At 37.4% G+C, this 13,510-nt stretch overlaps 1 protein-coding gene across 1 annotated transcript; it reads left to right on the top strand.

Annotated features, from left to right (window-relative positions):
• The first annotated feature begins 11,441 nt into the window (after positions 1-11,441).
• Positions 11,442-12,877, top strand: LOC138901355 (uncharacterized). Its single transcript, XM_070189110.1, has 4 exons — positions 11,442-11,480; positions 11,590-11,655; positions 11,983-12,327; positions 12,443-12,877. Exons 1-4 carry the CDS (start codon positions 11,442-11,444, stop codon positions 12,875-12,877), a joined length of 885 nt encoding a protein of 294 aa, XP_070045211.1.
• The last annotated feature ends 633 nt before the right edge of the window (positions 12,878-13,510 follow it).

The following is a 13,510-nucleotide window of genomic DNA, read 5'->3' as shown; positions in this document are numbered from 1 at the left end:
CAATCAAAGTTCGATAACACCAAAATCAACTCCTGATCAAACATGAACTTTCTAATTCTTCAAATTTTCAACTCTCAACAAATAGAGCAAAAATCTTCTAGGAACATCCGAATTCAAATCCGAACATATGCCAAAGTCTATAATCACCATACAAACCTATTGAAACCACCAAATCCTAATTCCAATATCGTTTATTCAAAAGTCAAACTTTGGTCAACTCTTCCAACTTAAAGCTTCCCAATTGAGAAACATTCTACCAAATCAATTCCGAACTCTGCAAACATCAAAACCAATAGTATATGCAAGTCCTAATACATCATATGAAGCTACTCAAGGTCTCAAGCTGCTAAACAAAGCACTAAATCTCAAAACAACCGGTTGAATCGTTACTTTCTTCCCCACTTAAATATATGTTCCTCCTCAAACGTGCTAAGAGTCATTCCAAAGCTACCAAATTAATGTATAGCTCATCATACAAATATCTATGATCAATCCCATGACACTTCAATCCATATAAGTCCATTAACACAATCCAACTAAAGATTCTTCCCCCAACCTTAGCTTACAATCCATGGAACCAAACTCCAACATCTGGAACTACCTTTTAGTTCTGATTTCTTGAATACATACACTATATAAATAATAAATGTACTCCCAAGATATAACCACATGACGTACCCCCAAAGCTCATGTACTCATAACATTACCTTCTGACCATAATAGGTGCTCATTACCAAATCTGGTACTAGTAATATACCTCATATCAAATAGAACCTTGTTACATGCCTTCACAACACCGTTAATGATGAAAGAGAAAAGTAGAAACTCATAAATACCCGTCAAATCAACAAGTCATAGAGTTATCTCGCCCGATAAAAATCACTGCCAAATTATGATTTGACTAATGACTTTTTCTCCCAGACACACCTTATCCAAATCTGATTGCAACAATTCTAGGCCCAAAACCTCGTCTTCACCAGTACATACTGCCTGATCGATAGGCCACACCAAATTCCACCTAAACCTGCATACGACACAATCCTTGCACCAAGCAAACAACAACTCAAATATAGCCAATAATGGAAAAAGAACCAAATGGGAGAACTGACCAATAAGCCTAACATATATAATCACAAAAGCACTACACTATGAATCCATCCCACAAAGTAGAACCAAAACACATGGAGTAGGCACCCGAAATTGTATCCAAACATAACACCATTATGGCGTGCAACCCGATCCAGCCATCATATCGCTCCACGTGGGAATACTCATTGAGCCAAAATCCTCATGCTCATCAACCACATATGTATCAACAACAAGCACATAGTGTGTATCTACTAGACATGCTCATGACTCGCGAGGCTCTTAAAACCTAAAACTTTAATACCAACTTGTCACGATCCAAAGTCCTACCTCAGGCCGTGATGGAGCCTAGCCATACTTGCTAAAAGAAGTCAATTCACATTCAATAGAATATAATCTAATTTCCTTAATTAACAGAATTATATCATAAATTAAAGCAAAAATAATCTCAAACAGTAAAATATCTTATACAAGTATAACATGGGCTAAACACGATCAAAACAGTATGACCCACAAGAACTAGTTGACACAAGTACATGAGTAACTACTGAGTAAGTACAAGTCTGAATACATAATAAAAAATGTCTACGAGAAAGAAAATAGACAGGAGATAAATAAGTACAGGGACTCCATGTGCTGCACGTCGAAACACTATGGTAGCTCACCATGAAGTCTCCAGTAACACATTCCTACTCAGCTCTAGGGATACTGCAGTACCAGTCTTAGAACCTGCACAAAAATATGCAAAAGCGTAGTATGAGTACACCACAGTCGATACCCAATAAGTATCAAGTCTAACCTCGAAGAAGTAGTGGAGAGTCTATAGGCATCAGGATACTTATAACACAGATAATAATAACAAGCCTGGAGCTAAAATAGTAAATATCCTCATGATCAACAGGTATCAAGATACAAAACAACCAAAAGATGTAAAGCTTATTTTTTCAATTTAAGAGATAATCATAACGTTGCTCAGATATGGTTTTAAAGATATCATGATTCACTCAATGGAGTCGTGGCTCCCAACTAGCATATAAAAATTTCATGTAACAATTAACAGTTAAATCAATACCCCTAAATGAGTCAAGAATAGGAATGCATGTCCAAATCGGTACAAGATCCATGTACCCCGATATAAAATCCATATATCCCAATGCAAAATCCATGTATCACAATAACACGATACAAAATCGATGTATAGACCCGATACACAATCCATGTATCGACCATGCTCACAGGGCTCAAAGTAACATAGGTATTCACCTGACTCTGGAGGGACAATACCAAATCCTAGCGCAAAGAGGAGCTTAATAGCATCACGCATAATCAAATATCTGCTAATCATGCCATAACTGTATTTCAACTGCACGACCTTGTTTTTCTTTGCCATAATTTTTGTCCAAATCAAGTATCCAACTGTAATATATATGCATATGCCCAAGAATGAATAGATAAAAGATGCACAAGGACTTAATAATAATCATGCAAATATGTGCTCTTAAAATTTCTATATGACTACGGATGATTCAAGCAAGTCAACATATCAAGAACAAGTTCACATGCCTTCATAATTAATCATAAAACTAAGAATGATCTCTAACATGAATAAAAGAGCGAATGTAGTCATATAATCCAACAAAGCATTAATCAAGATGAGCACATAGTCAAAACTAGGCATCAAGTATCTTAATTCTACCCTGGGCATGATATAAAATTAAGAAGTGCATATACGCTCGCCACCATGTATATACAACACCCTCAATACCTTAAAATATAGCAATCAAGTCAAATCCTAAAGGTTTCCATCTTAACACGATTATCCAAGAGAATTACCTCTTGTCGGGCTAGCTTCAACTACAAATTGTGTCAAAACCTTGCTCTAACCCTCTAATCATGCAAATCCAAGATAAAAATCATCCAAGGAAGTCAAACAATGCTATAGGAAGCAATCCCAATCCATAAAGCTTCGATCTTTGAATAATTTTCAAAGTTTAACAAAAGTCAACCTTGGCCCGCGTGCCCGAAATCCGAAACCAATATCAAAATATGATGACCCATAACCTGACGAGTCCAAATATATAATTAGTCTACAAATTCGGGTCCAAATCGATGGTCGAAACCCCAAAATACACTCTCTTAAAGTGTAGGCATAAACCCAAAATTTCATTTCAAAATTCCATGTTTAAGATGTAGAAGCTTATGTAGATTTTCGAAATATAATCACAAATAGGTAGAAATCACTTATCCTTTTGCCTTGTATGAAGATCCCCATGAAAAATAACCCCTCTCCAATTCTAGGGCTCAAAGTATGAAACAATGGGTAAAAATACCGAAATGACATCTTATGTAATCTGCCCAGAAGTACCCTTTGCGAACGCGGCACAAGCCTTGCATTCAGGAAGCACAAAAGCAGTGTTGCCCAGGGAAGTACTCTACACGATTGCGTCTGAGGCCTGAGATCGCGAAAGCCAACAATCCAAATCACCAAGAACGCGAGCTCTGTCTCGTGAATACGAAAGACAACGATCCCTCTGCCTGATCTAACTCTATGCAAACATGACCACACACCGCGAACACGGAGGTCTTTCTTGCAACAACTCGCAAATGCGAGACAGACAATGCGAACGCGGAGCATAAAACTCCAACTCCCATAACACACATCGCGAACGTACCACCCGGACCATGACCATGAAGCACAAATGTCAGTTGGACAAATCTTTCTTTGTGATCGTGAGCCTTGCTCCGTGTTTGCAATGCACTGCTCCAGCACATCAGCTATGCAAAACTCAATCGAAATGGTTTGAAACCATCTTGAATCACACCCGCCCCCCTCGGGAACTCGTCCAATCATACCAATAAGTCCAAATACAATATCCAAACATATTCAAAGGCTCAAAACACCACAAATATCATTAAAACCATGAATCGAAGATCAAAAATCATTCTCTTTACTTCCTAACATTCTAATTTTGCCAAACTCGTCCATATCATACTTAGACATATCGGATCGCAACCAAACTTTGCATACAAGTACTAATAAACAAAATGAACCTATACAAGGTCTCAAAACCATAATCCGAGTCCGATAACACAAAATTCAACTCCCGGTAAAATATATGAACTTTTTAATTTTTCAAATTGTCATCTTTCAACAAATAGAGCCAAAAACTTCTAGAAATATTTGAATTCAAATCCTAACATACACCCAAGTCCAAAATCACCATACAAACCTGTTAAAAATATCAAATACCGATTTCGAGGTCGTTTACTCAAAAGTTAAACTCTGGTCAACTCTTTCAACTTAAAGTTTTCCAATTGAGAAATATTCTACCAAATTAATACCGAACCTTGCAAACGTCAAAAACAACCATACACACAATTTATAATACATATATAAAGCTACTCAAGGTCTCAAACTGCCGAACAAATTCCTAAAGCTTAAAACAACCGGTCGGGTCGTTACATTCTCCCCCACTTAAACATACGTTCATCCTCAAACGTTCCAAGAGTCATTCCAAAGCTTCTAAATCACAGTATAGCTTATCATACAAATACACCTAACCAATCTCGTGACACTTCATTCTATATAAATCCATTAACACAATCTAACTGAAGATTCTTCTATCAACTTAGCTTACAATCCATAGAACCAAACTCCAACATCTTGAATTCCCTCTTAGTTCCAATTCTTGTATACATACACTATATCAGTCATAAATGTACTCCATAGATATAACCAAACGACGTACCCCCAAAGCTCATGTTCTCATAGCAATAACTTCTGACCACAATAGCTACTCATTTCCAAATCTGGTTGCGGTAATATACCCCATATTCAATAGAACTTTGTTCTATACCTTTGAAACAATGTGAATGATGAAAGAAGCATGTAGAAACTCATAACCGCCCATCAAATCAACAATTTATGGAGTTATCTTGCCCAATAAAAACCACTGCCAAATTTTGAGCTAACTAATGACTTTTTCTCCGAGACATATCTTATATAAATCCAATTGCACCAATTCCAGACCCAAAATCTCACCTCAACCAGTAGATACCACATGGCCAACAAGCAACACCAAACTCCACCTAGAACAACATATGATGCAATCCATGCACCAAACAAACAACAACTCAAATATAGCCAATAATTAAAAAAGAACCAAATGAGAGAACTATCCAATAAGCTTGATAGATATAATCGCAAAAACACAATGCTATGAATCCATCCCATAAGGTATAAACAAAAACACACAGAGTGGGCACCAGAAATAACATCCAAACATAATCCCATTGCAGCGTGAAGCCCGATCCAACCATCTGTAATGATTCGGCCGATAGTTTTTTGTATTTGAGCCCTATTCCCCTATTTGATGCTTTCTGTATGTGTATTTTTTGTTATGTGACCTGTGGAGGATGATTGAATTGATTTCGAGAAAGTTTTGGTCTGTATTAGAACACTTAGTTCCATGGTTAGAAGCTTAAGTTAAAAGGGTAGACCAAGGTTTAACTTTTGTGTAAATGACCTAGAATTTATACTTTGATGGTTCTGATAGGTTCACATGATTATTTGGACTTAGGCATGTGCTCGGATTTGGATTTGGAGGTTCCTAGGTTGATTTGGCTCTAATTGTCGAAAGTTGAAAGTTTGAAGCTTTCGAAAATTCATAGGTTTGACTGGAATTAACTTTGAGGATATCAAGGTCGGGTCATTTTTTTGGACATGGAATAGGTCTGTTTTAACATTTCGAACTTGTGTACAAAGTTCGTTCTCATTCCGAGTTGGTTTGGTAGGAATCAGATCTTGGTTGTGAATATTGAAGTTCTTGAGTTTCAAAGCTTACATGATGCATTTTGGTGTTCAATTCATGGGTTTCTACGTTATTTTGATGTTTCGAGCTTGAAAGCAAATTCGTATGAGGTTTATGTCCTTGTTTGGATGTTTGGCGGGGGACACGAGGGGCTAGGTGAGTTTCAGATTGATTTCGGAGTAGTTTGGTGAAGCTTCAGTTTTGTTGGTGCTGCAGACCTCGCATTTGCGAGGGTCTGCTCGCATTTGTGAGGGTCCATAATTGCGAACTCCTTGTCGCATTTGCGATGGCTTGGCTGCCAACGGGGGCCTAGAATTTGCGAGGAGTATGGTCGCATTTGTGACATTTTACTGGCACTAGGAGACTTTGATATTACAAAGTAAGGGTCACATTTGCGACATCCTGGGGGCAGACTGGTTTCGCATTTGCGAGCTTAGGTTCACATTTGTGTTGGTCGCAATTGCGAGCCTCAGGTTGCAAATGCGACATCTGCAAGTGGTTATTAGCTGAGCTTTTTGGGACTTAGATCCATTTTATCGTATTTTGAGCCCTAGATTTGGAGAGGTGCGATTTTTGAAGGGGATTTTTGCACAAGGCAAGAGGGTATGTGATTTCTACTTGATTTTAACATTTTATCTTTATTACCCATGGATTATAACACGTAGGTTATGGGTTTTTCTGGAGAATTTTGGGGATTTTGACAATGTTTTTGGAGAATTAAAATGGAGACTTGAACCTCTAATTGGAGCCGAATTTGGATGAAACTTGTATATTTTGAGTCGTACTCGAATAGGTAGTCGAGATTTGTGATTTTTATCTGGTTCCGGGAGGCGGGCCCAGGTTGAATTTTTGTTATATGATAAAGATTGGAGCTTTATTATTTGGAATCAATTAATATAGCAGTGTTTGATGTTATTGAGTTATGTTTGACTAGATTCGAGTTGTTTGGAGATCGATTCCCGTAGGAAAGGCTTTCTGGAGTATTGATTCTCGCACTTTGAGGTATGTATTTTCCCTAGACTTGGCTTGAGGGTATTTTCCCCATAGATTACAATGCGTTTTATGTGTTGGGGGTGACACACGTATGTTGTGACGAGCGTATATACGTACAGTGTGGTTAATCATGATCTTGGTAGACCTTAGGCTATTATGTGCCCTGTTTTGCTATCATGCTTGTGTGTAACTGTGTTTTGTCTACTTGTATGACTACTTAAGCTATTATTCATGTTAGAAATCATTTCTAGGCTATGTGCTTATCCGTTTGAGACATGTTTGGACCATTTTTCTATATTGAACCATTTGCCTAGATTGTAGTCATACTTCTCAGTCGTGATATTATATACATGTGTTATTTCACCATTTCTGTATACTTATTACCTGTTATCTCACACATTGTTGGTTCTTTATTAAGTACTATGAGTTTTAGTGGAATTGTGGCCCGTTGGAATAATTAATGTAGTACATTGACTATATCTTTGTACCCCCAATCTTGCCTTGTTCCTTATAACTATTCCTTTTTCATCAAGTTTATTTTCTGAAGACCCATTTAGTGCCAATCACTGTTCAGTCTGTGGGTCTTGGTACCAAATGCCAAACTTTACTTCTCTTAAATTCGTTAAGTTCATCTTGCATTGCATTCACCTAATCTACATCATACAAAGCGTCAGAAACATTTCTAAGTTCAATAAGAGATAAGAAAGCATCAAAAGCACAAAGCTTCTTTAAAGAAGATCTGGTTTTGATTCCAAAGATTGGAACAATGATTATGTTCCCAATGTGATGAGAACTTTGATACTTGTAGGGTTTCACAACCAACTGGTTTTCTTTGGATGTTCCTTATTTTTTTGTTGCTGAGGAACATATTCATGGACAGGTTCCTTCGAGGTTTGAGGATCAGTTCCTCTCTGTCCAGTTCCCCCTGTCAGGTTTCCCTGGGTGGAAAGACTTGGTCTATCACCTATTCCTTCCCGTGATACAGCTTTTGGCTGGACTGCGATTTCACCACTGAATTTTTTGTTAGCCCAATCTCTTCATCATCTTATTCCTGCCTCTCAAAAAGAATGTTAGATTCATCAAAGACAACATGCACACTTTTGTTTTCACACATAGTTCTTTTATTGTATATCTAAAAGGCTTTACTATGTGAAGAATATCCCAAAAGTACTCCCTCATCACTTCTGGGATCAAACTTTCCTTGGGAGTCTTTTCTATTATTGTGAACAAAGCACTTGCATCCAAATGACCTAAGATGGGATATATTTGGCTTTCTCCCTTTAAGTTACTCATAGGGAGTTTTCTCAATAAGAGGTCTAGTCATGCACCTATTTATGATGTAGCATACAATATTCACAGCTTCTTCCTAGAAACTTTGAGGCAATTTACTAGCAAGTAACATGATTCTAGCCATTTCCTCCAAAGTCCTATTCTTCCTTTCAATTACTCCATTTTGTTGTAGAGTTCTAGGAGCAGAAAAATTATGATCTATCCCATGCTCAGCATAGAATCCAGAAAACTTAGCATTCTCAAATTCAGTACCATGATCAGACATAATTGATGCAAGTTTATTACTTAGTTATTTTTGAGTTTTTCTAACAAATGAAATGAACATATCAAATACTTCATCTTTAGATATTAAAAATAAAGTCCAAGTAAATCTAAAATAATCATCAACAAGCACAATAATATATCTCTTACAATCTCTAATCATTGTCCTCGTTGGTCCACACATATCCATATGGACTAGTTCCATCGACCTTGTACTACTCACCATTTTCTTAATTTTGAAAGAAGCTTTACCTGCTTCCCCCTTGCACAAGCCTCACAAACTTTGTCTTCCTTGAACTTGATGTTAGGCAACACTATCACTAAGTCCTTGAAGACTAGTTTTTTAAGTTGACCTAGACTAGCGTGTCCAAGTCTCTTATGCCAAAGGAGGGGATCACAGTTCATGACACTCAAGCAAATGAGTTCATTATCTGAAAGTGTGGACAGATCGCCACATATATGTTGTTCACTGTTGTTCCCTGTAAGACTATCTTATCAGTGGTAAGATTAATCATATAATATTTTGTAGAGGTAAAACCTACTATGTTTCCTCTATCACATAGTTGTGAGTTACTTATCATGCTCTATTTCAGTCCATCTATCAGGTAGACATTCTCAATTGAGTTAGAATCAGATTTACCTATCTTCCCAACTCTAATGATCTCAGTTTTCTTTCCATTTTCAAAGGAGACATTACGTGTTTTAAAGGCCACAAGTGAAAGGATCTGGTTCTTATTTCATGTCATATGCTTTGAGAAACCACTATCCATATACCATATTTGGCTGCTCTCATTCACTTGGACCTGCAAAGGGAAATCAGGGGTTAGTCTTAGGAACCCAAACTAGTTTGGGTCCCTTTCTAGTTTCAGTCAGCGTGCATATATGTGTTCCTGACTTGAGATTTGACATTATATTTGATGTTGGTTGTCCTTGTTTCCTTCGAGGCAGTTTATGGTAATTGATGTTTTCGTATTTTATTCTTGAGAATCATATTATATATAATTATCTATTTTGTTGCTACTTGTTGTATTTCATACATGTCCACTTATACGTACTTTGTTATTAGACCACTAGTAAGTGTCAATGTCAATCACTCGTCACTACTTCGAGTTTAGACTAGATAATTATACGTAATCATACTACACTTCTGCACTAAAATTGTGCAGGTACTAAGACGGATACATCAGGTGGTCACTCGGACGCGTAGCCGCATTAGTCAGAGACTTAATGGTGGACTGCTTTCCATGATTCAACCCGCAACACCTAGAGTTTCCTTCCCCCTATGTTTATTTTAATTCCAGACAGTAGTTATAGTGATTTTGTATATTCTACTAGATGCTCATGCACTTGTGACACTGAATTTTGGAAATTTTTAGTAGATGTTCATGGTTGTACCTAATATTTATATCATTACGCTTTATGTTTTGGTCACACTTCGTGACCTAATAAGAATGGAGGTATTTTACCATGGTTTCTAAACTTGATTCCACTTTATTAATGAAATTCTTAATTTTAAAAGTATTATGAACGGATGATTGTGTTTGTGGTTCACCGTTGGTTTGCTTAACGGAAGCGTTGGGCACCATCACGGCGTATGGTAGGAATTAGATCGTGACATATAGAATATCCTTTAAAGCTCTTCTTAAGTCTATAACCCCAAGAATAGCCATTAATCAATAAAACCCTCAGCTAGGATTTAGAGCCATTGTTCACTACCAAATGGAACTTGCTTAAAACAACCCTAATAGAGACCTTATTCTTAAATAAGTAGCTCCCTTAAAACCAATTCCCACTTATTTAGCTTTGAGAGATAATAACCTCCCCTTTAGATACCTTTGTCTATAACTTTGATAGACAATGTATGCGGCCACAACTTTATAAATTCACAAGTGAGCAAGGCTCTCAGGTCGGAAGTTACTCTTTATGCTCTTATGAATGTGTTTGTGGCCAATGCTGTGTGATAATTTTGCCCCAATTCTTCTGGAAAAGGCAAGAAGAATACTTGCTTTTCAATGTTAGATTACAAAAAGTGGAGTTGTAAATACTTTGGGAATAGATTGGTTGGATATTTCTCTCCAATAGTATTGAACAAGACCTATGGTCTATCCTTTTCAAAAGAGAAATCCGGTAACTCAATTTTGTCATAAAAAAAAATCATATTCTTCATCCTATTGAAGGTGATAAACTGAATAAAATTTCTATTTATGTTTTCAGGGACTGTACCTGAGCGGCACGAGCCTTGTGGATAGGATAGCTCCACCTCTTATGCAGTGAATTTTTGTGAGGCTCCACACTTGTACTCGTGGAGTGTTATTACTCTTCAATTTTCTTTCATTGGGACTTATCTCGGCTGTCTATTTTATTCCCTGATATAGAGATTCCATAGTTAAATATAGTATTTATTTTATGTTGTAATTATGTGGTTACTTATATGGCACGCATGAATAAAACTATTTATCTTTATGGTCATCTAGTTAAATGAAAAGGTTATTTCACGGATCATGTTCATGCTTTATTTTATTTATCAAAATAATGGTACTCTAGAAAGGTTTCCGCATGCATATATTAGTCATATATATGTAATATTGTATGGGTTAATTCATCCAAGTCAGATAAGGTACTCGGTGTCAGTAACATAAATTTGGGGCATGATAAACTTAGTATCAGAGCCTTAGGTTCTAATTCGAGCCCTAGAAAGTCTAGAATTGTGTCAATAAATTTATCCTTATTGGTGTGTTGTGCAATACACCTATATCGGGAAGGCTAGATGGATATTATAAGAATATTTCATCCATTCTTATTGTTTTGGAATCGTGAAATAGAGCTTGAGACTAAGAAAACTTCCCAACTCATGCACTATCTCGATTCACAAATATAGGGAACAAACGTGGCAGTAATAGGAATCGAGAAGCTGCTCCTATATCAGATGCATCTTTGAGAGAGGCTAGGCCTAGGGGCCGACCTCTAAAACCTGCATGAGCACAAACTGTGGCAGTTCTCATGGATCCAAGGATGGTTCAAGAGCTTGATGAGAAGTTGGTGAGGCACTTGCTTCACCTCCAGAGCCAAATCGCTTGGAGAAGACCTTAACTAATATTCGAATGCCATGGATACTTTCGCTGACCTTATAGCTATATAGATACTGTAGAATCTCCAAGTAGGTATTCAAGCACTCCAACAAGGAAGGATGAGAGCATCAATGATTGAGGACATGGTATAGTTGGCTATGAAATTTATGAGGCTTGAGCCACCAGTGTTCACTGGTACAGATTCTTAGAGGAAGTTGAGAAAGCTAGAACTCTACTATGAGTGAAGGATCGTGGAGATGCCAGGTGGTGGCATATCAGTTGAAAGACATTACTGACTTCTGGTTTAAAAGGGTAGAGAAGAGCCGCCTGGAGGATTAACCTCTAATGAGTTAGGATGAGTTCAAGAAGATGTTCATTAAGAATTGGTTGCCGCCAAGAGTGAGAGCCGCTCTTGAGGTACTGTTTGAGACTTTGAGGCAAGATATTATTCTTGTACTGAGTATAACATTAAGGTTGAGAAGTTGTCTTGCTATGCTTATCACCTCATCCCCACTGAAGATAACAAGATTGATCGTTTTGCTCGTGGTTTGATTCTAGGCATTAGTAATGATACAGCTAGTGGGAGGAGAAATACTACCTTTGTAGACTTTGTGGACTTAGCTTTGGATCTTGAGAGGATTCAGAAGGAGAAGAGGGCCGGTAGGGAGCAGAACAAGGAGGCCCATACTTTTGGTACATTCAGTGTACTGCCCATCTCGGACAAGGGACACAGCAACATGAGACCATCTGGTCCACCCCAGTCCATGTGTAGAATGGTTTCAGTAGCCCTCCAGTGGCACTTAGTTTGGGACACGAGGGTCAGTACAGACCAGCTCAGAGTGACAGCAAGCCTACTTAGCAGGCCTAGAGTAGTATTGGCTCACACCCTAGGCATTTTGTCTCTTCTTTAGGTATTCCAAGGTCGTATTATAGGTATGGTCAGATACGCCATATGAAGAGGTTTTGCCCCAACGGGCTGTAGGGTTCGAGAGCTTAGCCAACAACTTCTACGGATACTACTTCGGCTGCACTACCCTCACAGGGGTAATGGAGCACGTGGTGGGCATAGTGCAGGGAAGGCGCCACAAACAACTGCTATTTCTCAAGGGACTCATCCTCGTTTCTATATTATGCCTCCCTAATTTAGAGGCTTTAGATGTTGTCGTCACATGTATACTCGCTATTTGTGCTCTCGATTCTTATGCTCTTATGGATCTTAGATCCACTCTTTCCTATATTACTCCATACTTCACCTTGGATTTTGGGATAGAGCCAGAACAGTTACTTGAACCATTTTTTGTGTCTACTCCAGTGAGAGATTCAATTGTTGTCTTCCGTATCTATAGAGGTTGTGTGATAGTACTTTAGGATCGAGAGACTCTGATAGACCTTATTTAGTAAGAAATTATTGATTTTGATATAATAATGGGAATGGATTAGTTATACAAGTGTTATTCCATTCTAGATGTCGTGCGAAGATAGTCATGTTTGAATTTTCCAATGAACCGGTTCATTAGTGGAAGGGAAATTTGTCGAGCCTCGAGGCAAGTTTATTTATTGCCTTAAGGAAAAGAGAATAATCAGGAAAGGGTGTCTCTATCATTTAGTCAGAGTCACTTAGGCTTCATTTGTATTTTTAAAGATTAAACGTCTGAATCTGAATGCACATCTGAATATTAATATGTGTATTAAGGTTAAAACTTTTGAATCTGAATACACATATCAATATTAAGATGTGTATTAATATTTGAATATTAAATGATTAAGATTGTTTATCTTTAACATCTGAATGTATAAAATCTATCTTTCTTAAAATTAATAAACAAAAAATTCAGATAAAATATTAGTTAATTTAATATTCTATTAACAAATATTATTTTAAAAATAATATGGTAGTTAATGGTGGTGATGGCTAACGGTGATACTTGTGGATGCCGACTAGAGATAGTGTTTGGTAGTGATTTTGGTTGATGATAGTGATTCTAGGTAGTAGCTAGTGGT

This window comes from Nicotiana tomentosiformis, chromosome 11 (genome assembly GCF_000390325.3).
Source record: "Nicotiana tomentosiformis chromosome 11, ASM39032v3, whole genome shotgun sequence".
Lineage (NCBI taxonomy): Eukaryota > Viridiplantae > Streptophyta > Magnoliopsida > Solanales > Solanaceae > Nicotiana > Nicotiana tomentosiformis.
The sequence above is the reverse complement of the archived record's forward strand: the minus strand, read 5'-3'. Positions and strand labels throughout refer to the sequence as shown.

Bases quoted from the DNA above. Each gene is read 5' to 3' on its own strand.
- LOC138901355 (XM_070189110.1), top strand. From the start codon at position 11,442: ATGGATCCAAGGATGGTTCAAGAGCTTGATGAGAAGTTG. The intron at 11,481-11,589 runs GTGAGGCACTTG...TAGATACTGTAG, and splicing joins AAGAGCTTGATGAGAAGTTG to AATCTCCAAGTAGGTATTCA. The intron at 11,656-11,982 runs GTATAGTTGGCT...TATAACATTAAG, and splicing joins CATCAATGATTGAGGACATG to GTTGAGAAGTTGTCTTGCTA.